Source organism: Pempheris klunzingeri, chromosome 20, assembly GCF_042242105.1.
Source record: "Pempheris klunzingeri isolate RE-2024b chromosome 20, fPemKlu1.hap1, whole genome shotgun sequence".
Taxonomy (NCBI): Eukaryota; Metazoa; Chordata; class Actinopteri; order Acropomatiformes; family Pempheridae; genus Pempheris; species Pempheris klunzingeri.
The window spans coordinates 13,552,917-13,577,972 of record NC_092031.1 but is presented as its reverse complement, the minus strand read 5'-3'; the positions used below and the strand labels follow the sequence as shown (position 1 = coordinate 13,577,972).

At 42.3% G+C, this 25,056-nt stretch overlaps 2 protein-coding genes across 2 annotated transcripts; both read right to left on the bottom strand.

The window, feature by feature from the left end:
• Positions 1 to 7,927: 7,927 nt before the first annotated feature.
• On the bottom strand, positions 7,928 to 9,945 carry LOC139219677 (gap junction delta-3 protein-like). The gene is made up of 2 exons (XM_070851609.1): positions 9,551 to 9,945; positions 7,928 to 9,037 (listed from the first exon to the last, which is right to left on the bottom strand). Exon 2 carries the CDS (start codon positions 8,959 to 8,961, stop codon positions 8,098 to 8,100), a length of 864 nt encoding a protein of 287 aa, XP_070707710.1. The 5' UTR covers positions 8,962 to 9,037; positions 9,551 to 9,945; the 3' UTR covers positions 7,928 to 8,097.
• Positions 8,972 to 23,214, bottom strand: top2a (DNA topoisomerase II alpha). Its single transcript, XM_070851608.1, has 36 exons — positions 23,097 to 23,214; positions 21,949 to 22,095; positions 21,671 to 21,761; positions 21,508 to 21,571; positions 21,249 to 21,394; positions 20,617 to 20,714; positions 20,296 to 20,508; positions 19,876 to 20,049; positions 19,376 to 19,477; positions 19,104 to 19,241; positions 18,874 to 19,012; positions 18,555 to 18,712; positions 18,193 to 18,318; positions 17,817 to 17,927; positions 17,296 to 17,401; positions 17,050 to 17,159; positions 16,833 to 16,925; positions 16,628 to 16,742; positions 16,411 to 16,532; positions 15,965 to 16,113; positions 15,589 to 15,820; positions 15,364 to 15,498; positions 14,995 to 15,195; positions 14,650 to 14,845; positions 14,314 to 14,405; positions 14,060 to 14,206; positions 13,869 to 13,952; positions 13,545 to 13,736; positions 13,214 to 13,343; positions 12,413 to 12,574; positions 11,864 to 12,047; positions 11,727 to 11,782; positions 11,510 to 11,629; positions 11,027 to 11,256; positions 10,180 to 10,913; positions 8,972 to 9,180 (listed from the first exon to the last, which is right to left on the bottom strand). The coding sequence occupies exons 1-35, from the start codon at positions 23,112 to 23,114 to the stop codon at positions 10,767 to 10,769; spliced, it is 4,728 nt and encodes a 1,575-aa protein (XP_070707709.1). The 5' UTR covers positions 23,115 to 23,214; the 3' UTR covers positions 8,972 to 9,180; positions 10,180 to 10,766.
• Positions 23,215 to 25,056: the final 1,842 nt, after the last annotated feature.

Below are 25,056 nucleotides of genomic sequence, written 5' to 3'. Positions count from 1 at the left end.
CCCCAGCCGTTTTGAGAGGGAAGCTGTCTCTGCCGGCCCGAGCGCCTCAGTGACAATCGAACAAGCTGGGCAATGACGACACCTATTGGTGAATATGACACATTGTGCTCCAATGAGAGCCGCTGCAGAGAATATATGAGATGAATAACCCGTGATATTGACTGCATTCATCATCCACTGACAGTAAATTCACAGAAGAAAATTGACATTAGCTCATAAACATCTATCACAGGCCTGTGTATTCGGCAACACATATTTGGGTGTGGAATTTACAGCAGATGAGTCAGATGCGATGCAGCAGAAGGGGTTTGGAAATTTTCTGTGTTTTTTTATTAGCGGTTCACAATTTTCACACACACTTTCTCTCTGCCATCGACTTGCCCGTTACTCCTGATTTATTCCCGTTCCCCATAGCCTGCATGGAGTCTTTTATATGTCCAGTTAAGCAATTCTCTCCCCTAATTGGTTAATGGAGGGCAGAGGGGTTTGGTGTAAAGGGAAATCCCAGGAGCCACTGAGGCCTGCTTCATGCCCACTAGACTGGAAGGGAGCCAAATGTAGTCTCCACCAGGCCTCCCCCCATGCCTCCACTGGGCAGGAGAAGATCCAACATGGATGCCTCTGGGGCTGTACTGCTGTGAAACTTACACCATTGTGGATGAAATCTAATGGAGAGGAGCTTTGCAACCATCAGTAATTCATATTCTATATTAAATGTGATTTATGTGAGGAGACCCAAAAATGCCAGCTTTAAACTACTTTAAACCTCAAATATGACTTAATAATCCGTGACAAAGACGTAGAAATCATATTATATCAATAATGCATCAAAACCTGACCCCATCAGCTCGCAGAACAAATTCCAAGACAGCAATTGCAGCATCACATCAAGCCGTCTGTCCCTCTCAGCGCTTTAGAAAAATGCTCTGTGGAAAAATTGAGCAATTTTTAGAGACGGTGTCTCGAAGCTCAGTGATCCACAATGCTTCTGCATGCAGCCGCCTCCCTGAGGATAGAGAAAAACACAACATGGAGAGAGGGGAGGAGAGATTGAGGGGGAGGAGGGGGAGAAAGTGCATGTAAGCCCACAGAGAGGAGGAGAGGTGAGAGGGAGAGTGATGCAGAAAGAAAATATAGACAGGGTGTTCAGTCTTAATATAGATTGTTCTGTATAAAAGGTCAAAGTGGCGAGGGAAGGGAGGAATGCACGTTTTCTCTGGCCTTAATCTCCACTTTCCTCCTCTCTCAGCCTCCCACCTCTACCAATGTGAAAATACTCCATTACAAATAAAGGTCCTGCATTCAAAAAAGTAAGGGGACACAAATACTATCACTGGGGTGATTAATTATTAATTTTTTGGACTTAATTTTAATTCTACTTTTTTTTGTGCTTTTGGATAATTTCAATTCTTTATGCCTTCAACAGTTGAAACCACCTGAAAAGTTCAGAGAGTATAATCACTAACTGCTGAAGCTGCTAACATCTATTAGGTGGTTTTTTTTTTTAGGGTGTCACAAGACAAAAAGATTGAGAACCGACTTAACTTACTGTAAATGCAGGTGTTCAATTGATGTAGCAGAGTAAAAAGCACATATTTGATGAAGTGTGTATCTAACAGGTTTGACTACAGCAGAGAAATGGCTGCTTATGTTTCCTCAAAGACAATAGTTACTTTCACGTTTGGATATGACTTATTCAGAGCAAAGGAGAGACAGAAAACATGTGGTTAAGAAAGATAAAGTTTCATTTTGTTATTGTTATTATACATCTTTTTATAGAATAAGTGGATATGTATATACAGTATGCATATTTCCATATATCAGCCTACTGCATACACTGCAGTGCAGCCCTCATCTTGTAACCTTGGTAGTGAATAGGGATGATCTTGTCTTCTATTGTACTGTATTGTACTCTATTGTATTGTCTTTTTGTACATTCTCATTTGTTTATGTCCTATGTTGCTTGTTCATAAGAACTGAGGAATAAAGAAAAAAAAAGAAATGTCCACAAGCAAAGCACTGAACACTGAAATGCTCCAGTGGAGCTGCTTCCAGGTGACACGGTAAAGTATGAACCAATGTGTTGCCTGACAAGTTAACTTTCCCCAGATACTGTCGCTGAGATGATGAGGTAGTGTGGTTTTTAAATTTCTCCTATTCCTATCAGCTTAAACTCGCAAGCTGTGAAGGAACAGAGGTCAGGGTTCAAACTGTGACAACCTCAAATGTCAAATGGCTTGTCTCCTACTGTGACTGTCACCTTGGTTTAACATTTAGGAAGCCGCCCGACCAGCAGGAAGGTATTGAAAGAAAAGAAAAGGAGTCGTCTCACGAGGCTGGGCGGATGAACATTTGAAAATGTGGTGTTGCATAATGGGATATTGCATAATATGTCCCATTTCATACCATGTCACTAACTGATGCATATTAGGATCCCACATAATGCTGCTGGTAAGCAGGCAAACAGGAGGAAGGACTTCAGGGGTGAGGTGAATTGAAGGGGGAGGGAGAACATGCAGAGCTTATGGTTCTGTCTCCGAGCAGAAGATGTGGAGTGACGGAAGTAGACAGCCAATGGGGTGTGGATGCGGCGCGGCGGAGTGGGAAGTCAGTGGGGGAGGGGGCGTTGGTGGCTGTGGCGGGTGGAGTTGGTGTGTGTGATGGTGGGTGGGCGAGAGCGCGGTCGGTACTGGTATTTCTACCCTGTCACATTGCGTTAGTGTGCAGCCGAGCACGACTGCTGAGCACACCACTCTGGACAGCTCTGCACACACGGGGCGAACCACACACGCACACAAACACACACACACACACACACACACACACACACACACACACACACACACAGGTTTGAATTCACAAGGACACACAGTATCTACACTTGAGTGCACACACACGCGCTGAAGTCTCCCACGAGGATCACAAGGACATCCAAAACAAGTGAGCACCGACGGAGGTTTGACAGAAACCAGGGGGGAGTGTTCAACCTCCCAACTTCACTTCCATCCATCTATTCATTTATCAATCATCACAGCACTCTATCCATGCCATCAACTGATGTGGGTACAGTCATCACAGAAGAACATTCATTTCCTTTTCCTCTTCTCAAAAAAATCTGTCCACTAAATGGAAAATGTGATTGTAAAAGAATAAATCATCCCAAATGAAATCTGTCTGTCCCAGAAGACTGTACATTCATATTAGGAAAATATTGCAACCTGATGTTCTTGGCTGTGCCTCAGTAACACAGGCAATATCTTGTTTTGGAACAAATCTCTACAAACCCAGATGTGCAGACATGTGCACAAAAGCTACAAATGAACCATAACAATTTACTTTACCGCCGTCAAACAGATGGCCGCACTGGGCGAAGAGAGCAGCCAACAAGCATCATTGTCATCACACAAAGCTATTGTGTCAGCGGGGGCAGAGCAGTCAGCTCACCCACTCTTTGGTCACTATATGCAGCATGGCTTAGTGGCCCGAGCCCACAGGCTTTTACACGATGTTTTCCCTGAGAAAATGAGAGAGGAGGAGGGAGGGAAGGGAGAGAAAATGAGTTTGGATGACGATGCACCATTCACATTGCGACCCCCCTCAGGCAGGGAAAACTGGAAGAAGTGAAGAAAGCAGATGGAGGGAGAGATGAGGGATGGGAGTAAAGGTGGCAAGAGTCGGGGAGGGGGTGGGGGGTACAGATGGATGGAGGAGGAGGAGGAGGAGGAGGAGGAGGAGGAGGAGATGGAGTGGTGAGGTGTGATGTGCGGTGACCCGAGCTCTTTGGTGACGCCATAAACTTGGAGGCACGCTTCGGTGGCTCTGAGCGAAGAGAGAGATATAAGCTGTCCTTGGCCGACGGCTCAGTGGCCACAGTGACTGTGTGGCAGGCCAGAGGGCAGCAAGTACACAGAGAAATGCACAGGGCAACGTCAGCTCTACAGAAGGTCATAAAGGTCAGTTACATAACTGGGCCAGAATAAATCCAGTACAGTACACTTCTGTTCACATACATTACCTTCATACAAGTCTGGTCGTCGACTATCACTGTAAGGGCACATTTGCATTCTGGCAAATAATTTCTTTGTATTGGGAAGTTAAAGGAATAGTACAACATTTGGGAAGTATGCTTATTTGCTTGCTTGCCAAGATGAGAGGATCAGTACCACTCTCATGATTGTATGGTACATATGACAGCAGCCAGTTAGCTTAGCTTAGCATAAAGACTAGAAACAGCAGGTCTGGCTCTATCCAAAGGTAACAACATCTAAAACTAAACTAAACTAAAACACTAAACAAATAAGACATGATATGTTCATTTGTGCTGGAAGTTGCACTATTTCACCCCGGCTGGCTATTTCCTCCTGTTTTCAGTCGTGAGAAGCTAAGCTAACTAGCTGCTGACTGTAGCTTCATATTTAGTGGTACTGATCTTCTCATCTAACTCGCAGCAGAAAGTAATAGTTCCCATACTTCTGAAACAATCATTTCATGTGAACATGTTCCAGGCAGGCAGAAAACTGTGGGTGGTGCACCACTAAAGCACAATGTAAGCGTAATGCTAAAGGCAGACATGTTGTCACCTTTTAAGCTGGTATGGTAAACTTGTTGGCAGAAAGTTCATTAATTCAACATAAACAGAGAAACATTTTGAATTATTAGGGGTTGTATTTCCATAAACATGATATTCACTCTTTTAGCTCTGTTTTTGGTCTCTACCAACTCCTGAGTATATCAGATTCTTTAGCTGCACAACAACAATTCACCAGTTACTCGCTAAGTTTGACAGAAAGCTCCTTGCCGAGCGTTGCCTCTTAGCAGAACGTGAGATGTTCCGAGACGCTCCATGTGGAGCTGTCACTCAGCCAGGTGTCTACTGAAAGACTGGGAGGAGGGGACAGGTAGAGCACAGGGAGCCTCTTAAGTGTCTCATTCAAAGTGGAGGGAGAATGGAGGAAGAGGAGGAGGAAGGGGTTGGTAGGAGGAGGGGGGGTGGGAGCAGAGAAAGATGTTATCGGTTCCATCTCCTCCTACTCCTCCTTCTCCGTGTTGGTGTGAAGGGAGACGCTGAAAAACAGATGACCTACATTTTCTTTGAGACAGACTCCAGCAGCGAGGCCTCCCCGGATTCTGAAAAGACAGAGTGAGCTACGGAGAGGCACAGGAATAGAGGGAAAAAAAAGAGAGAGAGAGTCTGAGGAGGTATAGAAAGACAGAGACAGGCAGACTTCCAGTTTGACAAGGAAGACATGAAAACGTAGAGAGACACGCAAACAAAAGGAAACAGGGAAAGTTTTGACAGTAATCCTCTTTGACTCCTCTTTCTTCCCTCTTGAGTGGTTATATAAAACACATCTAGAATTCTGTTCTATGCACATCAAAGAGCCTGCACCGCTTTGCAATCTGCATATATGATGTGTCCAGGGAACAGAAGGAGGGGTGTGTCAGAGTGTGTGTGCGTGTGTGTGTGTGTGTGTGTGTGTGTGTGTGTGTGTGTGTGTTTCTGGGAGGAATGTTTGAGTCAAAAATAAGCTTCTTTGGAGAGTATTTAGATTACTTTGTGCTCAGACAAACCACTTGGATCTGTGACTGATTCAAACAACAGTCACATTTTCTTCATCTGAGGGTGCTTCAGCTGCAGATACAGCAAAAAAACATTAAAAAAAAAAAACAGGGTTAATTCAGTTGGCATGGAGCTATTAGCTCTTCAAAGGTGGAGCGGTTGAGGGAGACGTTATGATATTTCAATCTGAACTGAGCTAATATACATGAATTAACAAACGCGGTGTCATGCAGCAGGCTCAAGGAGCAGCCTGGCTCTGGTGACTCAGAAGTGTGGATGCTGTCAGTGAAATAATGCGGCTGCAAATGAAGTCATCTAACAGGAGATGACGGCTTCATAATTCATGGTTTTCTGTTCTGTTGGTGCCACCTACTGTTGACAAAATGCACTTCGATGAGGGAGGCGGGGGGGTGGGGGGGGTGCTGCTTTCATGCAAAATTACTCACTTGACGCTGCTGCCATCACAGCATTTTGCCAAATATTCTTACAGAACATATTCTATTACCAGTTAATAAATTAGTGTTTTACATGGATTTTTACATGATGCTATGCTGTATTTTCATGGTTTTTTTTTTTGCAGGCCTATTTTCCACATCATCCAATTTATTTTCAGGATATTCAACTTTTTTCAAATGAAAACTCAAGTGATGAGCAGAATGTGCCCCCCTCTTTCATTTCAAGCTTAACTCCTGAACAGGAAGATCCTGCTCATGCATGCACCTATTAAAGTGAGATTTAAGGTGATCAGAAAGAAATTCCCCCTTTGGCACATGAGTGTGACAACAGCGCTCTAGTGTCGAACTCTGCCACGAATGCCCAAATGAAATAACAGGAGATGAAACACGTTTTTTGAGTGGAGGGGAGACTTTAATATTCATGCTGTGCAGGCGAAGAGTGCTGATATATTACAATGCACCTAAGTGACGTCACAGAACAATTCTGCCTGAGTGTAAAAGTACAACTGAGTAATAACAATAACATGTTGAATATCTGTTGAGTGCCATGGGTCACCAATTTCTCGTAATCATTGATAAAAACATTGTTTTTTATCTGCACACTAAAATGTTGGGATGTGAAAAAAATGACTCCAGAGCTGGATTGTGCTTTTTAGTCAACAAATCACAGGCTGCAATAATTTGTGCTAAAACATCAAACACATTAAGAATAAGATAATTAAATGTTTTACACGCAGGATGAACAAAGCAACAAGTAGTGACATGTAAAAAATGCCGCTCGGCTTGTTTCTGATATGCTGTTTGACAGGTTACATTTTGCCACAACAATCTCTCAAACAGAAGCCTGACATCCCACACCATATGAACTGTCCACCCATATAAAAGAAATATCTGTTAGAAGCAGAAATATCTGTTACAGAAGTGCAGAAAAAAACAAAACAAACTTCAGCCACTTCAGTTACTAAACAAAATGTGAAATGTGCTCATAAAAAAAAAAGGAAAAAAAAAAGGTCAGACATCCGGATGAAACATCAATGATCTGATGAAAGGTTCTGAAGTATGTAAGCGTCCATTTATCCGTGTCCATGACACGACACGTGTGGCAAATGTGAAACCAGAAGAACCGTTGGTTGTGATTGTGGGAATCCGTCTCACACAATCACAGTCAATCTAAAGTTTAATCTGAAGCTTTTAAAATTCTTTTATACATCGACTCAAGTTGTTATCAGGAGCGCATGACTGTTTTATACATTTTTAGCAAATAATTTTTCAAATAAATATTCAATTAGTTACAACTCATGAACTCCTTAAAAAGGGCACCTGCACGCCAGAGAAATCTAGATTTCACTTTTAAATACACTAAGGATCTGAAAAATTGTTGAGAGCTGTCTGAAAAGATGTATACCACTTCCATGTGTGTTCTGCTAGTTCTAGAAAGCCCAAATAATAGTAATAAATCTAGAATGTACTGAATGACTAAAACAAGTGAGATGAAATGTGGAGGCTAGCTGTTTCCAGTTATTGTGCTGAGCTAAGCTAACCAGCGGGTGGCCTTAGCTTCTTATTAACGGTACATGACAAGGGCATGAAAGTGGTCTTGGGCATCTCTAAGAAAGCGAATTAGTGCATTTCCCGTGTTTTTAAAAGGAAAAAAATCCACACTAAAAAGCTGTTCATACATAGTTTTCAGTTTCTAGAAGCAGCTATCTTCATCATCACTCTCCACAAATCAGTGGAATAACACAATGTTCACTGAAAGCTGACATAAAGTGGATTCTTCCTTTACAAGGGTTGTGGCACAGGCCTGTGCAATCAGATCTGCTTGAGAGAAAGAAACTATCAGTGTATCAAGTCTAATCCAGATGCTATTTTCCCCCTCTGAAATGAGTATCGGCTGTAATGACTCATCAGACCTGCTTATCAAAGCCATCATGCTTGTCTTGTCATTTCCTGATCTTGTGACTGTCTCCCAAGAATTTCCTCATTATGCCTCCCATCATAAAAAAAACAACACTCCTCATTAACCATTAGTAATATTGTGAAAACAATAAGTGATTGCAGCATGTTTGGGCTGAGGCCCTCTCATACAGTGAGTGTCCTTGTGCTCACGTATTTGCAGCTCCTGTGCTTGTGGCCGACGCCGGCGACCTTCCTACTCGTGCTGCTCCTGAACGGTCCCCCCTTCAGCCTCATGCCGCCGGGCGCACTCTCTGGCGTTGTCTTTCCTCGTGGTTTCACCCCTGTATCCACTTCCTGCTTAAAGTTGTGGAGGTTCTCGCAGACACAGGAGTCCTCGGGGGTGAGGGGTTGCCGGCTCGAGCAGAACCACTTCACAGAGCTGTAGAACAGCTCTGCGCTGCTGGAAATCGCTGCTACCACCCCTACGATGAAGTAGAAGCAGAGGAAGACTGTTTTCTCTGCAGGGCGGGAGGTGAAGCAGTCCACTGTGTAAGGGCAAGGAAAGCGGCTGCAGGGGAACTGGGCCTCCACCTGGAAGCCGTACAGCAGCCACTGGCCCACCAGAAAGCCGACTTCTGCCAATATGCGGAAGGCCACATTGATAATGTAAAGCCTCCTTAAATGAAGCTCTTCTCTGCAGTCCTGCCTGCTAATTTGGATGCATCTGGGGCGGTTGTTCTTCTTGTTATGATGATGCATGGCATACATGAGGAAAAGCAGGGAAGGTGTGGCGATGAGGACGATGTGAAACACCCAGAATCTGTACTGGGAGATGGGGAAGGCCATGTCGTAGCACACCTGTTTGCAGCCCGGCTGGAGGGTGTTGCAGGCGAACTCCTCTTGCTCGTCTTCAAACAGATCACTTGCCACAGTTCCCAGGATCAGTATCCTGAAGACAAGCATGAGCAAAAGCCAGAAGCGACCAAGCATCGGCGAGTGGGCCTGGAGGCTGTCAAAGAGCCCACCGAGGAAGCCCCATTCACCCATGATTGCAGCACTGTCTTGAGTACGGCTTCTTGAGAGTCTGAAGGCTTATCCGTCTGTCCGTCTCAGAGCAAATGCTCTTTGTGGTATGAAAAAGAAACTAAAATGTACCTTATCTCCAATTCATGACTCATAGTTGGACATAACGGACCAATCTGCAGGTCAACGGTTGATCCAGGGTTTATGCACCTAAAGTGCTGACAGGGATCATATTCCAGTGACCTGAAACCAAACATATACCATGATTATACCACCTGCAAAAACTGAAATTTCAGCATATGACTCAAAGAAAAGAATAGTAACACTGACCACAACAAGAAATCATAAGTGAAAACAGTTGGATCCCACAACGTTGCAACAATGTGTGTAGGAGTAAGTACCAAAGTGCAAGTCATTTAGAACCTTCTCACACATGGCCAGTATATTTGCACTCAATGTAATATGACTAATGTTGGAAATTCTCCACACATTTGAGCCTCATTTTATGAACGCAGCCTCGATCAGCTACAAGCTGCTACTTGTAGAAGTGTACAGCATTTCAAACAAGCCGGTGACAGCAAGATGACAAAACAGCCCAAGGCATTTCATTTACCTGAAGGAGAGATATGCAAAAACAAAGCTCTGTGATAAGTCTTTAAAAATCCTGTTTTGGCTCTGCTTGCTCGTCACTCAGACTCATCCACGGATTCATCCAAAGGAAGATCATCACAAATGTAACTTCACCAGCTTATATTCCTCTCACCCCCTCTACGAATGCCATATGATTGAGGTTCACCAGGGCTAAGAATTGAGAGGGCGGCAACACTTCAGGAAATTCCTTCAGCGTCCTAATCTGCGTCCATCAAGAGCGCCAGACAGAAGTGATGTTTACCCAAGAAAGGAAAACTCTTGATGAGCATTTCAAAGAGCTTCCTAAATGGCAGGAAGGAAAAGTTTTAAGCCGTGCCACCATGCAACATGCATAAAGCACCTTCTGATTAACACGTGCAACATGCTACATTAAGTTAGCAATCACCAGCTTTATAACACATTTTTATTGCTTTGTTTGAAGTTCAAGATTTTTTTTTTTTATGTAAGCAATAAAAGTATGACTGTTTCTCAGTGACAATGTTGAACTGAGACAAGGAAAATGCTTTCTCTTTCTATTCCAACTTTAAATGATTACACACTCACACTCTAAAGTCTTAAAAGCTCATTTGATGTGGAAATACATTTACTTACCCATCCAAGTGTCCCTGTGGCCTGCTCCCCATTACACCACAGTATATCTATCACACATGCAGGTGACACTCCTCCCCACCTTATACATGAATACTCCCACTGAGAGCCTGACTTGTACAGACACACAGAATCAGGGACAGATTTCACTAGACGTTAGCCCTAAAGCAAGCCTAACATGCCACTCCCAAACACACTGTGCCACAAATACAAACAAGTTTACTTTATTTTTTCAAATATAAAATGAACGGCCATTAAAATATTTACAGGACGAGACAAAACACAAAACAAACACATGGATTACAAATGAAACTTCAAGAGATCTAAAAGTTAGAATAAATCTAGATGCAGGTATTATGGGGCCTAAGCACCCGATGAATATACACTTTTTTTTTTTGACAGGATGAGAAACTTTTTATCTACAATGAATCAATTAAGCGACAGATGTAAATGCGACTGCACTGCAAGTGATAAAAGCCGAGTCATATTAATCACATGCCACAAACTAAATGTATAACTTATTAAAGAACCGATCTTTGATACAAAATCTAAAACAATGACCACAAAGACGCTGACTTTGAGATTAACTTCTAAAAGTCTCCATCTGAGTCCGAGTCCAGGTTGTAGACTACAGGTTTCCGAGCACGAGAGAGCTTGTCCCGCGCTGCCACTGCTACGGGAGCTGCCTCCTGGTCTGAAACCTGGAAGCTGCCGTCATCATCCCATTTCTTGGTTTTCTACAAGAAAAGACAAAATACTCGGCCGTAAAAAGGAGTTCATAGTGGCTAAAGATAGATAGATAAATAAATAAGACCTCTTTCAGAGATCAGAGCTTAGCGTAAAATCTGACCTTGCTGCCGGCTGTGGTTTTGGCCTTGAGGCGTGACATGAGGTCGTCTGAGCTGCTGTCGGACTCGTCACTGATGGCCTGTTTCCGTTTGAGGACGGGCTTCTTTGTGACTGGAGCTTTGGCTTCACCCTCTGAGTCACTGGAGTCAAATGAAGGGACCCTCTTTGCAGCCGTGTTGGATGAGGGTTTGGCCTTTGAAAGAGCATCCATGATGGACGGCTGCTTCACATCTGGGAGAAATGAGCAGGCACAAACAGACCATGCTAAGTGGGTTAGGGAAGGAAGCACATCATTTCTTTTCTTTACCCATCATGCACTTTGTCTAATCTACATGTGCTTACAAGAAATGTGATGAATGCGTACAACTGTTGGTACAATTTAACTAATTATTATTAAAGAGAAATAAAAACATCAGACTTTAAATGTGCATTCAAAACACTCTGAGCGGTTCCAAATTATGCCAAACAAGTTTTGTCTAAATACCTGCAGCCTTCTTCTTGGATGCCGCTGGTTTCTTGGCAGCAGCAGCTTTCTTGGGTGCCGCCTCTTTGGTTTTACGTTGAACTGGAGCCTTGGCCGCTTTCACCTGATCGTCTGATGTAGCTGCAACGCACCACAAAGAGCAAATAATGAAACCTCAGATCATTGGCTCATTATTTCTCGTCTCAAGCTCAAACGTGTGTCCCATGAAAATACTTACAGCTCGACTTGGTTTGAGTTGGTTTTACTGTTGTTTTGCTCTTTGCCACTTTCTTGCTGCACAGGAAATGACAAAATATGAGGTAAATTAAAAAAGAAAAAGAAAAACAAAACTGTCATCTGTTGCCTCATACTCACGTGGGCTTTGGGGCTTTGGGAGGCGGGGCTGGAGAGTCCACATCGCTGTCAGCCATGGTGCTGGGCTCTGGGGCAAAGCTGGTATCGTCATCATCGCTGATAACAGCTTTCCGTTTTGGAGCATCCGACTTCCCCCAGTCATCAAATTCATTTTCGCTGTCGGACACACTGTACTTCACAGCAGCTTTGAGAAAAAAAGCAACAGAATGGTTTGATTTAGCAACGCAGCCATGAAGTGCAGGTTTTTTTTAAGGTGTTGTTTTGCTTGTATAATGGATGAATAATCATACAGCTGTTGCAAAGATTAGTTATGGGTCAGTTCAGATAAGAGAGCTAATTAGCCTCAGGAAATGTGTTACATCAGTGTTTTCCTTCAAAATCCTAAACATCTCTGAAGTGATTACATCTTGTCTGGCAGTCTGGGTGTGGGAAGAGCTTACAAGTGGTGATCTGCCAAGTATTTGCATGTACAAGCAAACAGACGACTGAACCGGTCTTCTTTTCAGAGCAGGGTGATAGATGGGAAACAACTATGTACGGCAGATTCACCTTTAGTTTTGCGTTCAACCCGCTCCCTGGGGCCGACCACTTCATCTGACTCCATTTCACTGTCAGGTAGATCGCCGGCCTCATCATCTGACAAGGGGTTCTTCTTCGGCTTCTTGGCAACAGGCTTGAACTGAAGAGTGCTCTGCTTGCCGGTCTTTGATCCTGCAACAGAGAAATGCGTTTCTTAATCATCTTTAATAAAAACTCTAATTCTGCTTCATTACAGCAGGTCTAGATACAAAATGTAATAATGGACATGTTGTTGGACAGCCTACAATATCCACATAATCTCACCACAGCATTTCAGTCTGTTACTATTCTAGAAACATGTAGCAGAGGTCTGCCAGTCTCACAAAGCATGTAAACTTTTGCTAGCTCATGTAGTAAGGCACGTCATGGTGTGGGTGTGGAGTAATTACTGCTGTAAAATTCAGACACTGTGGATAGATATAATAAATTCCTTTATCCACCCCACCCATCATCTACACCTCTATATCCTTATTCCGTTAAGAAATGCAGCCTCACATTTTATCTCTTAAGTATCCATTATCCAGCAGGTGATTAAGTTGAAATATATAAACAAAAAATTTATTTTTGGTTGTGGAAGAAGACATGTTTGCACATGATGTATCTTTCCTGGGCTGCCACTAGATATCACTGAAAAGTTATGGGTTGTACCTTTAAACGGGACACTGTATTTATTGATGTAGAGAAATGGAGCTGCACAGTTGTACATACTTAAAAAAGATGCTTGATCATGACTGTTGGACAGCGTAACATTTTAACAGCGGCCATTCTCACCTTTTTCCTTTTCCTGGGTTTTAGCTTTCTTGTTCAGACGTGCAGCCAAGCCAATCATCTCAACTGGCTCTGCGTTCTCTGCATTCTCTGCATCTTCTCCAAACTCCATCTTCATCACCACATTTTCACTCTACAATTTCACAGAAATTAGTGTGCTATATCACACATCGCTCAAGATGCAGACACGACACTTCCATCATACGAATGAATTTTGTTTCTGGTTGTTGTGATAACTGAGTAACTAGGAGCCCGATAAACAAAATAAAGGACATTGAAGCACACTAAGATAATAATTCTTTAATCTGATTTACTTCAGTTTGAAAAGACATACCTTGATTTTCCTGCCCCCTCTTGCCTTCTCCTTTCTGTTGGCCTCAGCTTTCATGGTGCTGGTAATGCGCGGGACAACGCGGCGACCCTGCGGCGTGGGCATAGTCTCCTGCTTCACCTTCACCACTTTGCCTTTTCCAGTCCCCTTTTTCACAGGCAGGCTGGCACTCTCCTTTTCTTTTGCCTCAACATTCTGAGCACAAGAAGGGACAAGATTTATTCAGGAGGGAAGTTCGACAACTCTGAATGTAACCAGTGTTTCCAAAGGCTGGGGTCAGTGCTCAATATGTGTGCACCGGCAATATGACAAATAAGAAGCAAATACCTCAAGTTCCTCTAAGAAAGCAGCAAGGTTTTCCCTCCACAGGTCACCTGGAGACTTCTTTTTCAGGGTGTCCAGCTCTGTCATCTATAGAGCAGAAGTTAAGTTTACACGAGATAATCCAATCTAAATGTAAAATTTTGACTTTTAAGTTTGAACCATGAGGAAGTTTGAGGCATAACGGGACATCACACCTTAGCATCCCTCTGTTTGCACAGCTCCTCCTTCTTCTCCTTGGTCAAGTACCACATGGGCATGCTCAGCAGGTAGTTGTAGTCTGGTCCGCTGGTGTCCTCCTGCTCTGTTTCTTCCTCCCCTTCACCCTGCATGTCATCATCATTCTAAAGGCAGGAACACAAATGTATAGTGTTACTTCCTCAGGTGGAGACTGATCATTTAGTAATGCTCATTAATGTAGCCGAAAGCTGTATGATACAAAGCGCTCTACCTTCTCCTGGGCCTGTTTCCAAGCCTTGACTGGGTCAGAGTCATAGCCCATCTGCTGCAGCATGCGAATCAGCTCCTTCTTTGGCTTGTTCTCTACAAGTAGATGGACAATATCAGTACTTTTGCACAATTATGACTAAATAGATTATCTAAATTGCTGTTGCCATTATATACATTACATTTTCAATAGATGTTCCACATAAAAAATGACTATTATTCAACTTTTAGTTCAGTCACATGCTTACTCACTATTATGTAGAATACAAACTACTCATCTTTCTTGTTTGTATGTCTTTGAAATTAAATTGTCACAAGAAAATTGTAACAAACTACTGACCAATGACCAAGGTGCCCTGGATTTTCTCCAGGATGAAGCGGGCCTGGTTTGTGAGTTTAGCACTCTCTGCCCCCAGCATGCCGGCCAACCAGTCCTTTCTCAGCACGTAGTACTTCATCCTCAACTCAAAGAAGTCCTTGAGTATATCCTGCACTGACTCATACTTCTTCAGGCTGCCCACGTGGTCAAACAGAACCTAAAAGCGGGGAAAAAAATGGTTGAAGGGTTTGGAAAAAGCTGAAGCTTTTCAGAAATGCTTGAGATTTTATAGTTAAGTACAAGAATACTAGATTCATGCTCTGTGGCCAGAAAAATTGATGTGTGCAGATGTGCTGCAGCCATTACCATAGAATTGCAAGTGAGGGGGCTCTGAAGTTTGAAGACTTTGTGGAGACCAGCAGCCTCTGCCTCAGCCAGCTTCTCTGCTGCCATCTTGACCACAAAGCGCACAGTGGTGTCAGTGTGGTACTCCTTGTAGTCAGTGATCAGAGGAGGGACCTTCTCTGTGCCATTCAACATTGGCTCCAACACGTTCTCCTTGTAGGCCTAGACCACAGAGAGTGAGGTGACATACAGAAGTAATTAAAATGGGTTAAGAATTAAGAAATGAATTCTTAAAACGAATAAGAATTAATTGCATGCGAGTGATACAATCAGCATCAATATACGTGATGGAACATCCTGAATACACCCATAAGAGCTTTAGTGACTAACCTGGGTCCAGGATTTGACAGGCAATTCAGAGATCTCAATAGTGGTGGAATCAATGATGGCCACCTCTCCACTGTTCATGAACTGGTTGTCCATCACCTGCTCAATTGTGCCTCTGAAGCCTTTGTAGTTTGGAAGCTATGGGACAAAAGAAAAGTATCCTTATCATCGGATGTGCCCAGCAGACGATGGTCTCAGAGAGCAAAAACAGCCATTTCCTTTCCTCACCATGGGCAGAGGCTCGTCGCCATTGAGCATACGGTGGATGTTGTTGACGATCTCTCGTATGTCGTAGTTGGGGATCTTGCTGGCCCAGCCTGTGCCGATACCTTCGGCACCGTTCACCAGCACAGTGGGGATGATGGGCATGTACCACTCCGGCTCTACACGCTGGTTGTCATCATAGTTGTACTTGAGCAGGTTGTCATCCACAGGTGGGAAAAGAAGGCGAGCCAGAGGGCTAGAAGGACAGACAGACAGTTGGGAGAACTTCTGAGTTAACTGCTGAACAGGTAAATCATGAAATGTGCTCCTCCTTGGTTTTACATATGTGCAGGAGGCTTGTAGTTGCAGATTATTAGCGGTTTATAAGGCAGCTGCTGACCTTAGCATGGTGAAGATGTATCGAGGGCTGGCAGAATCCTTGCCGCCGTGCAATCTTGTTCCAAACTGACCCAGAGGCTGCAGCAGGTTCAAGTTGTTGCTTCCCACAAAGTTCTGAGCCAAGCCAACAATGGTCATCATCAGAGAGACCTGAAAAATTAAATGCAGAGATTAAAATACACATCATCAAAACTGTTAAATATAGCTGCGAATGCTATTAAGGCTGTTTTGCACTTATTTTCCTCAAAATCTTACTGAAAACTTGGCCAATAAATTTTAAATCAATGTAAATGTAATGATACACAATAGAAAAATATAAATAAAAAAAGAACCAATTATTTCCCCCATATATGTATGCTCCAATTGGCAGTAGGCTGATTTAGTCAAAATCATCAGCATTGAACATATTTTGGCAAATCGGCTCATTCAAGTATAATGTCATCCCACCTCTCCATGGTGGTAGGCTGACATCTCAGCCACTGAGCCCGCCATCTGGGCCACCTTCACCTCCCGCTTGTCATTCCTCTTGAAACAACAGAACAGCACCTTCCTCTGGCCTGGCTTCAGACCTGACATACAGACAAGTGCAGGCACACATTAGACCACTATCACAGCTAACAAACTGTTTAAGAGAGCAAAATGAGTTCACAATCATTTTGCGCACCATCCACCAGGCAGGGGATCGACCTCTCATTGTCAGAGTTGGAGAAAAGTACCAGCTCCTTGTTGACAAAGTTGTTGTAGGAGAGGGACTTGGTGGCCTGACCATACAGGTATTCCTGTGAAGAGACGGCAGACAAAGATACAATGAAACCTAACACAGCAGCAGCAATGAAGCACATCAAGTTCACTAGACATTGGGACGTTACCTCAGGCAGGTTGTGCTCCCTGCGCTGGCGCCTGTTTGTCATGAAGTTAGTAAGCCACTCTTTCCGCTCCTCCACTTTCTTCTTGCTAAAGGCCTGGGCAAAACAAAGAAAGTCACAACTAATCATATCCCGGCCAGAAAATTATAGACTTAACACATGCTGTAGCGGGTTTACACATTGGCTGAGGAATGAGCCAAACAGATGGGTAATATCTTACAAGGGTGATAGCTTCATCATCTTCAGGTCCAGAGTACTTGAATGGGATACGGTGTCTCTGCATATCTGAGAAGTACTCCTTGGCTTCCTGTGATGTGCTTGTTCCCAAACCTGGAGGGACAAATGCCACAAGGGAAGAGAACCTATTAGATATAGCATTATAATGACACAGAAGACTATACTTTAGTCAGGTATGAAGGGTTGCTTACTTGTCATTTTTACTACCACACAGGGGTTCATGACAAACCTTTGTAGTATTTGATTTTCCAAGATTTGTGGTTGGCCTGGCTATCCTTCCATTCGTTGAATTCAGGGATACTGTAGAAAGACAGCTGAGTTTTCTTGAAAGATACCTAAAGGAGAGATAAAGACAAGAACTCTGCAATCACTTCATGTCATTTAAATATATTTAAAAGGTTAACATGTCTGCCAATAAAATGGTAAACAGCCAACAGCAGCTTTCTTGTAAAACAACATTCAGTCCGGAGTGTTTTGGGGTTTTAACACCAGATGGCAGTGTTGTTGCAAACTCAGGCACACTACTCAAGACAGGCCAGGGTGAGAAGCCACCTTTATGTCACATTATTAGCTATATCACCAAAACATTTAACTACTTTCCATAATTTTCCAGGTGACTAAATGAATTTAAAAAACAGACCAAAACCCACCGAGTCTCCTTCTGAGATGCTGTGAGTAAAATAACTTGTCAACCACAGCCCAAATACCCTGTGGTTTTAGTGAGAGTCTACTTTAGGTGAGACTACGTACCTTGATAATGGGAGTGATGAACTCTTCCAGGAAGTTGTGGCGCAGCAGTGACGGCCAGTTATGGTGGATGAAGTTGATCAGCAGGCCCTTAATATGGGAGCCATCTTGATCCTATCACAATCACAGAAATATGGAAAAGTAATTACATATTAAGTCTGTAAATCTGCAAAGCTTAAGATTGATACCACTTGAACTTTTACATGTGACACTGTACCTATAAAGAAACAGGTGAAACTTTGAAAAGCAGTGTTTAATGAAGACAGCACCCTATTATGACACTAAAACATTTTTTAATGAAGAATACAAATTGGATACACTAGAAAGCAAAACAGATGTGTGAAATGAGAATGAAGATCACATGAAACTGTTGGCGCACCTGATCTGTCATGATCATCAGCTTGCCATAACGAAGAGTCTTGAGAGATTCTGGGTCGCTGTAGTTCTTCTTATACTGAAGGCCGAGGATCTTAATGATGCTGTTGATTTCAGCATTCTCCATAATCTGATGAGGAAGACCAAACAATTTTTACTCTCAGCTGTTTGCTAAACTATATTATAGACTGATGATGCTAAATATGGTTCTCTCTAATTAAACCCATTACCTGGTTATCTTGGTGCTCTAAGATATTGTTTATGCATCTGAGTCCATACCACATTAATACGACTCCATCTGTATAACTGACATATGCATCTACAAAACCATGAAGTTGCCATCTAATGAATGCGGTTAGGCCTAACCTGTTTGAGTGAGGCCTCCCGGACGTTGAGCATTTTTCCTCTGAGCGGAAAGACGCCGTAGCGGTCCCTGCCGACCACTCCCAGCCCAGACACAGCGAGTGTCTTGGCCGAGTCTCCCTCAGTAAGGATCAGTGTGCAGCCAATAGAGTTCTTCCCACCTGACAGAGAACATGTTTACTGCAGGATGATGGCAGCTCATTTGCGTTCTCATGAGGCTAGACTATTTAAAAAAAAAAAAAAAGAAAGAAAGAAAGAAAGAAAGAGAGAGAGAGAGAGAGAGAGAGAGAGAGAGAGAGAAAAAAAGCTTTGTATAGGTTACCTGCATCATTGGCATCGTCCAGTTTAGGCACCCCTTTGATTTTTGTGTGTTTAACAGCTGAGCATTTCTTGTTGAGCTGGCTCTGAGCCTTGAACTTCACCCAGTTCATGATACTTTCCACAATCCCACAAGCTGTGGCCTATGGACAGCAGGGAATAAAGATGAATTAGTGAGATCCGAATGATTACATCTTTGGTATGACTGTAACGCCAGTGGTTTCTCATTAGTACCTGTTTAATGAACTTGTCGCTGAGAGGACAAGTAGAACCAAAGCTCTTCTGCTGCAGTGTCATGTTCTCTTTGGTCTGAGAGTCAAAGGTGGGGTTCTCAACCAGGCAATTGACAAACAGACAGATGTGGTTCTTCACCTGGATGGTGAGGGAGTGAATAATATCATAGTCATGAGATTTGTCAACGGTGGATATTTGGAATATTTTCCACTCAGCTACACAGTATTGCTTCAAAATTTACAACACTGATGTAACCACACAATTTCAGGTACCTGGAAAGGCTTGACAGTCACCCCAGCTTTATTCTTCTTCTTCACCACATCAATGAGCTTGCAAACCACCTGGTCAGCCACATAGTCAATGTGCCTCCCTCCCTAAGGTCCAGAGGAAAAACACAAGATCCCATTTACAGAATAAATGTCATAAGTCTTAATCATAGTGACACAAAGTGGCTGGGAGGGCAGCCAAACATGTACTTAGCTGCCAAAGAAACATGGTCTGAGACAGTCAGCCTTAGAGCACTTCGTAGCTGCTCTCAGATGTAAATTTAAAGAGGATTGACAACATAAGATAAAATTCAAATTGGCACTTAGTATTAGAACAGACTACTTAAAAAATGAAATAATTGGTTTGGCATGCAGGCCACAACATATATATATATATATATATAGACACACACACAAAACCATGACAAAATATACACACACACACACACACACACACACACACACACACACACACACGCAAAAGATATAATACACAGTGACATTACCTTTGTTGTAGCAATGCTGTTGACAAAGCTGACTTGCTGGAAACCTTTCTCACTCATGGTGAGGCAGACTTCCCAGCGCTCGTTGACAACCTCGTGCACCACGATCAAAGTATTGCCAAGCTCGTCCACCTTGTCCTTCAAATAGAGGTCCACGTAGCTACGGAATCCTGTAATCTGGAGTACAAGAGCAGCCGTCTTAGTCTTCTTCACAAGATCTCTCCCCTACAGGCTTTTGCAATGATCAGTGAAATCATAAAAATGTTCAAGCTCAGCAGGTAGCCAACAATGCAAAAATGATAAAAAGTGAGTGATGTGGTTATTCCAGTAGCCATTGAAATGCTTAAAAAAATCTGTTATAAATAATTAAAACAGGTAATTCATTCAAAGAAGGAATGTGACAGCAACAGCATGGTAACTTACTGGCAGCTTCTTGCCGTTGAAGAACACACAGACGCCCTTGGATGATCCAGCAATGTCATAGGCCCTCCTGGTCATCAGAGCCACCGTGTCTTTGTCCAGGGTGCTCATTTTAAACTTGGCCAGATCTGGCCTAAAGGTGATGCAAGTGTATTCATCTCCGTTATAGGGTTTGATGGCGGCATCCCCTGCCCTGCCCATGTTATCATACCAAGTCTGTGGAAAACATGGACATACTGTAAAATTACATGTTCCCCCAATGATAATGACAAAAAAAAAAAAAAAAAAAAAGAGAGAGAAAATGCGGCTCAGCCTCCCTCTTACCTGCTTGAAGGTCTTCTTTGATTCTTTACAGGAAGTTTCTACAGTGAACTTTGTGCTGAAGATGTTGCAAAGCTTAGCACCATATCCATTGCGTCCACCTAAAGAACAAGTATTGGTATGAAGATGTGGGTTAGGATGCAAAGTCTAGAATCAGTCTAGTGATTAAACAATATGGCTGTAGCTTGCTTATAAAAAAACTGTATATGTGGCTTTAAATTACATTTCAGTTGACTACCTGGGTGTGATGTTCATAGTTTGCTAATCCACTATTATGATAAAATGTGTTTTGGGGATCAGGGGATGTGCAACCTGTACGCTTAAAATAGAGTCTATGTAATTATTCATTATTTAATCATTATTACAACACACATTTGGAGAGTCTTTACTGTTATTTTCACTTCCAAAATAGATATCATGGTTAAATGTAGGCCTTGTTTAAAACACACATTTGTATTTTGCTATTGTATATCATTTGACTTTGACATTTGAAATCAATAGTCAGGTTGGCCAAGTTTTCTCTAAGACATAAGACCCAGGTTGCTTAAACATAGCATTTCCTTCAAACACAATGATCTGTATCTAGATGGGCACAGCAATCAAAACAAAGGAGTCAGAGTTTCAGTCATTCTCACCAGTGACTTTCTTTTCATCATCATCATAGTTACTGGAGGTGAGGAGCTGTCCAAAGATGAGAGCAGGCACATAGACCTTCTCCACCTTGTGCTCCACCACAGGAATGCCCTTCCCATTATTCCATACACTGATGGTGTTGTTCTCACTAAAAAGAAAAACGTATGCACAGTTCATCATGTGAGTCTGTGATACCAAGGAAATCAAAGAGCAAAGGACTATATTTTGAGATCTTATCATGCAATATTATGTATAACTCACACATCAATGTTGACCTTGATGCAAGACATGCTCTTATCCCTCTGCTTATTATCAGCCGCATTCACTGTAAGGAGAATATAAAAACAAATTGCTTCAGTACAGCCGCCCCCCCGTAGGATGACCAACATTTTACACCATGCAAAATTACGAGGTATTTACTCACCAAGGATCTCGTCAAAAATCTTGTAAAGCCCAGGTACAAACATCACATCACGGCAGTTCAGTCCAACATCCTCATCGTACACCCACATTTGCTATGGAAAGAAGTCAACTTGTGACTACAAATATTATGCATGAATTTGTATAATATGTTTTGTTCTCCCAAACATCATCCTGCAACTCTGCAGTGAGGGCAAAACCCTATCCTAGGACCTAAATCAGTGAAGGTTCATTAGGGAAGGCATCAGTTACAAAGACAGACATCCCTGTGTGACTTCTTACCTGGGTGACAGGCTCTACAGACCCTATGTAGGAGTCTGGTCGGAGCAAAATGTGCTCCAACTGCGTCTTCTTCTGATAGATTCTCTCCACCGACAGCCGCTTTGGATCTTTCTTTGTCTTCTCCAGCGGCTTGTTTTGAAAGAAGGCCTGTTGCAAATGACACAGGTATTTTTCAGGTTCATTGTCTTGAATTACAGTCAAGGGGTTGTACATGTTTTACAGGTAATCTGCATACAATGACCTGCAACATTTACCATGCCACTTGCTCAAACAGGTTTACATTGTTGTAATTACTGAAATCTTAAGTTTTAATGTAGACAAACCCTCAGACAATTTGGTCAGCCCAAAAATTTAAACAATCATAGTCTACAAACCCCCCAGTGAAGTTCCTGGTATCTGATGTCATTGTGTTGCTTAAGGATACTTCCTTAAGCCTGGTGTTTGAAACAAGGTTTACTAGTCGCAGCCACTTTTTCAATGCAAACATGACAAACGTGATGCACACCATCAACCTTTACTGCTCCAATGTTTGGTCACATTTTCACCAGTTTCAAAATGTAAATACTACTAAACAAAGGCGTCCTGCTTGTCTGCTTCAACTCTTTGGATTGTTAGCCTTGAAAATGATAATGCCACATTTCTAGCTAAGCTCCTCGGCGTCCTCCAGTCCTTAAAACTACATAAACCAAAGTTAAACTGTTGTATTCAAGTTAAGGTTCATCCCAAATGGGTGCAACATTAGTATATTGTGTAATGCAACGTTGTTTCTCCAGAAGTATAGAGATATGTATGGCAACATTAGCTAACTAGCCACATGGTTAATATGGACCATAACATCGTTGCTAAATCTGGTTAGTGGGCTTAGCTGCATCACATCTGATGTTGTGCCATGTGTCTAGAAGAGAAATTGTTACGTTACTGACAGTTTAAATGTTGTTTTCTTGACCAGTGTATTTAGCTTAATGCAATTTTGCGTTTATACATGACGCGCTATTACGTTAAATGTGGTCAACGATAGTTGTGTTTATGTCGTGCGACATGATGTTAGCTAGCTATCTAACTTAAACCGCTGCTAGGGAGTTGTCCTGCTGCTAACTCTAGCAGTAACCGTTTGCAAATAGAAAACATCGAAGTGACAGTAAAGTTACCTTCAGTGGTTCAGCCATTGTTCCTGTATTTACTGTTAAACCCTGGTGCAATAACTCTTAACCTAGCGCTACGTTTATTACTAACACTAGCTAACTGGCTGCACTAAAATGGTCCGTCTCCTGGAGATTCGAACCGCAGTTTGAAAATTCGAAACTTGGAAGAAACATCTCGCGCCAACTACATTGACCAATCAAGCGAAGGGCCTGGTGACATTCCCGTCCAATGAGGAACGTGAATCAAGTAAACAGCCAATCAGCGATAGGTAAAGAGGTATGGCCCGCCTACATCCTGTCTCACAGCCAATCAGCTTTTCCACTGTAGAAAACAATTGAGACATTTGTGCTTGAAAATAGATTTACAGAATGAGTTTATTTATTATAAACAAGCTCGTCAGAGGCCAAAACTAGAACATATTGTTATTCTATTGGCCATGGTGGAAATAGACATTACATTTTGTAACTGTTATTCAATTAATTAATTATTTGTCAGGGATCATAGAAGCCCAACTCCTGTGGGCCTGCCACTCACCATACATGTTCACAATCATACTATATACACCACTATAAATACACCAACACTGACAAAGGTGGCCTGAAACTATTTTGTTAGTCTACCAATAATAAGAAATATACTAAAGTGAGATGAACCTTCTCCCAATAAGAGCCCCTATTATTACTTGCATATGTCTATATGCATGCACAGCTAATACATAGCACATATAAACCTTTATAGTGTGGTCACTGAGTAGTCTATAAGAACAGAGGCATGTTTTTTTTTTTTTATTGTTTTGGCTATACTGCAGCTGGAAAGAAAGACTATGAGATAAATGTGCTGACTTTGAGCTTCAAAGGTGTTTGGCGTGATTATTGGGTGAGCAGTGTCAGAATCGTGGCCCACGCGGGGCATATATAAAAAGGGCTACACGTTTCACAGAGTTCACCGGCTATTGATGTAAACACCATTAAGCCTGAAGCCAACACTAAAACCACACACCTATTGCTTCTTTTTCCTTCACTACTCTACATTCACAGTGTGTGGCCACAAAGTTTAAAAATGTAATTGGCAAAACAGCCCTGTCTTGTCTTTAGGAAGTTTTTAGTAGGTTTTGTTGAATACACACTTTCAACAAAGAGCTTCTCTAGCTTTTAATCATCAAAATCAAAAGGACATTAAGCTAAAATTGACAATTTTTTGACATAATCTGCATTTTGCTATAAACACAGCCTTTCTTTGATATTGTCATACCTACTGTTTTTTATGGCAAATGAGAGAGAGAGAGACAGAGACAGAGACAGATAGGTCTAACTCAATTGGTTAACAACTCACAGACCCGTCTTTGTTGATGGCATATCACTCACACTACTATACAGCACTTTTTAAGACTTTACCATTTGAAGCCTAATATGCTAGCTGTAAAATCCTGCAGGATTTACATATATCAGAGAAACTGTGATACTCACAGCTGCGAAATGCCATTCAGGATTCATAGAGCCAAGAGAAGCTGAAATACTTAACATCTGTACACTTTCCCTCTTATTTACATCTTGTCTTGAAGCTAGTTCAGCAAAAGACTTAACCCCTACAGTATCCAGTACAGTATACAGTACTATTGTGTCAGCCCAAGTACAGCAAGTGACAGCTGCTTCTTACACACAGAAGAAACTACTTTTAGTACAGGAGATGCAGATTTTTCATATATGTACAATAATGAGGAATTCATACCTCTTGATTCACTAGAAAGTCAATGATACAGTTTGATATACTGTATATATTCTCACCAGTTAAGTCAGAACGAGGGGTGTTGTGACACTCTGGAGTTTATGATAATGGTGATATTCAAAAATTGAAAACAGATATCATGTTAATAATACACATATGACAATATTGTGTTTCACTCCAGCTTGAAATCTGATAAACTAAACATGGTTGTATTCCTACATGAGGATGTAAGTGTGTAAG

Bases quoted from the DNA above. Each gene is read 5' to 3' on its own strand.
- LOC139219677 (XM_070851609.1), bottom strand. From the start codon at position 8,961: ATGGGTGAATGGGGCTTCCTCGGTGGGCTCTTTGACAGCCTCCAGGCC.
- top2a (XM_070851608.1), bottom strand. The intron at 18,319-18,554 runs GTTAGGCCTAAC...CTTCCTCATCAG, and splicing joins GGGAGGCCTCACTCAAACAG to ATTATGGAGAATGCTGAAAT. The intron at 14,406-14,649 runs GTCAGTAGTTTG...ATCTACTTGTAG, and splicing joins CCAGGGCACCTTGGTCATTG to AGAACAAGCCAAAGAAGGAG.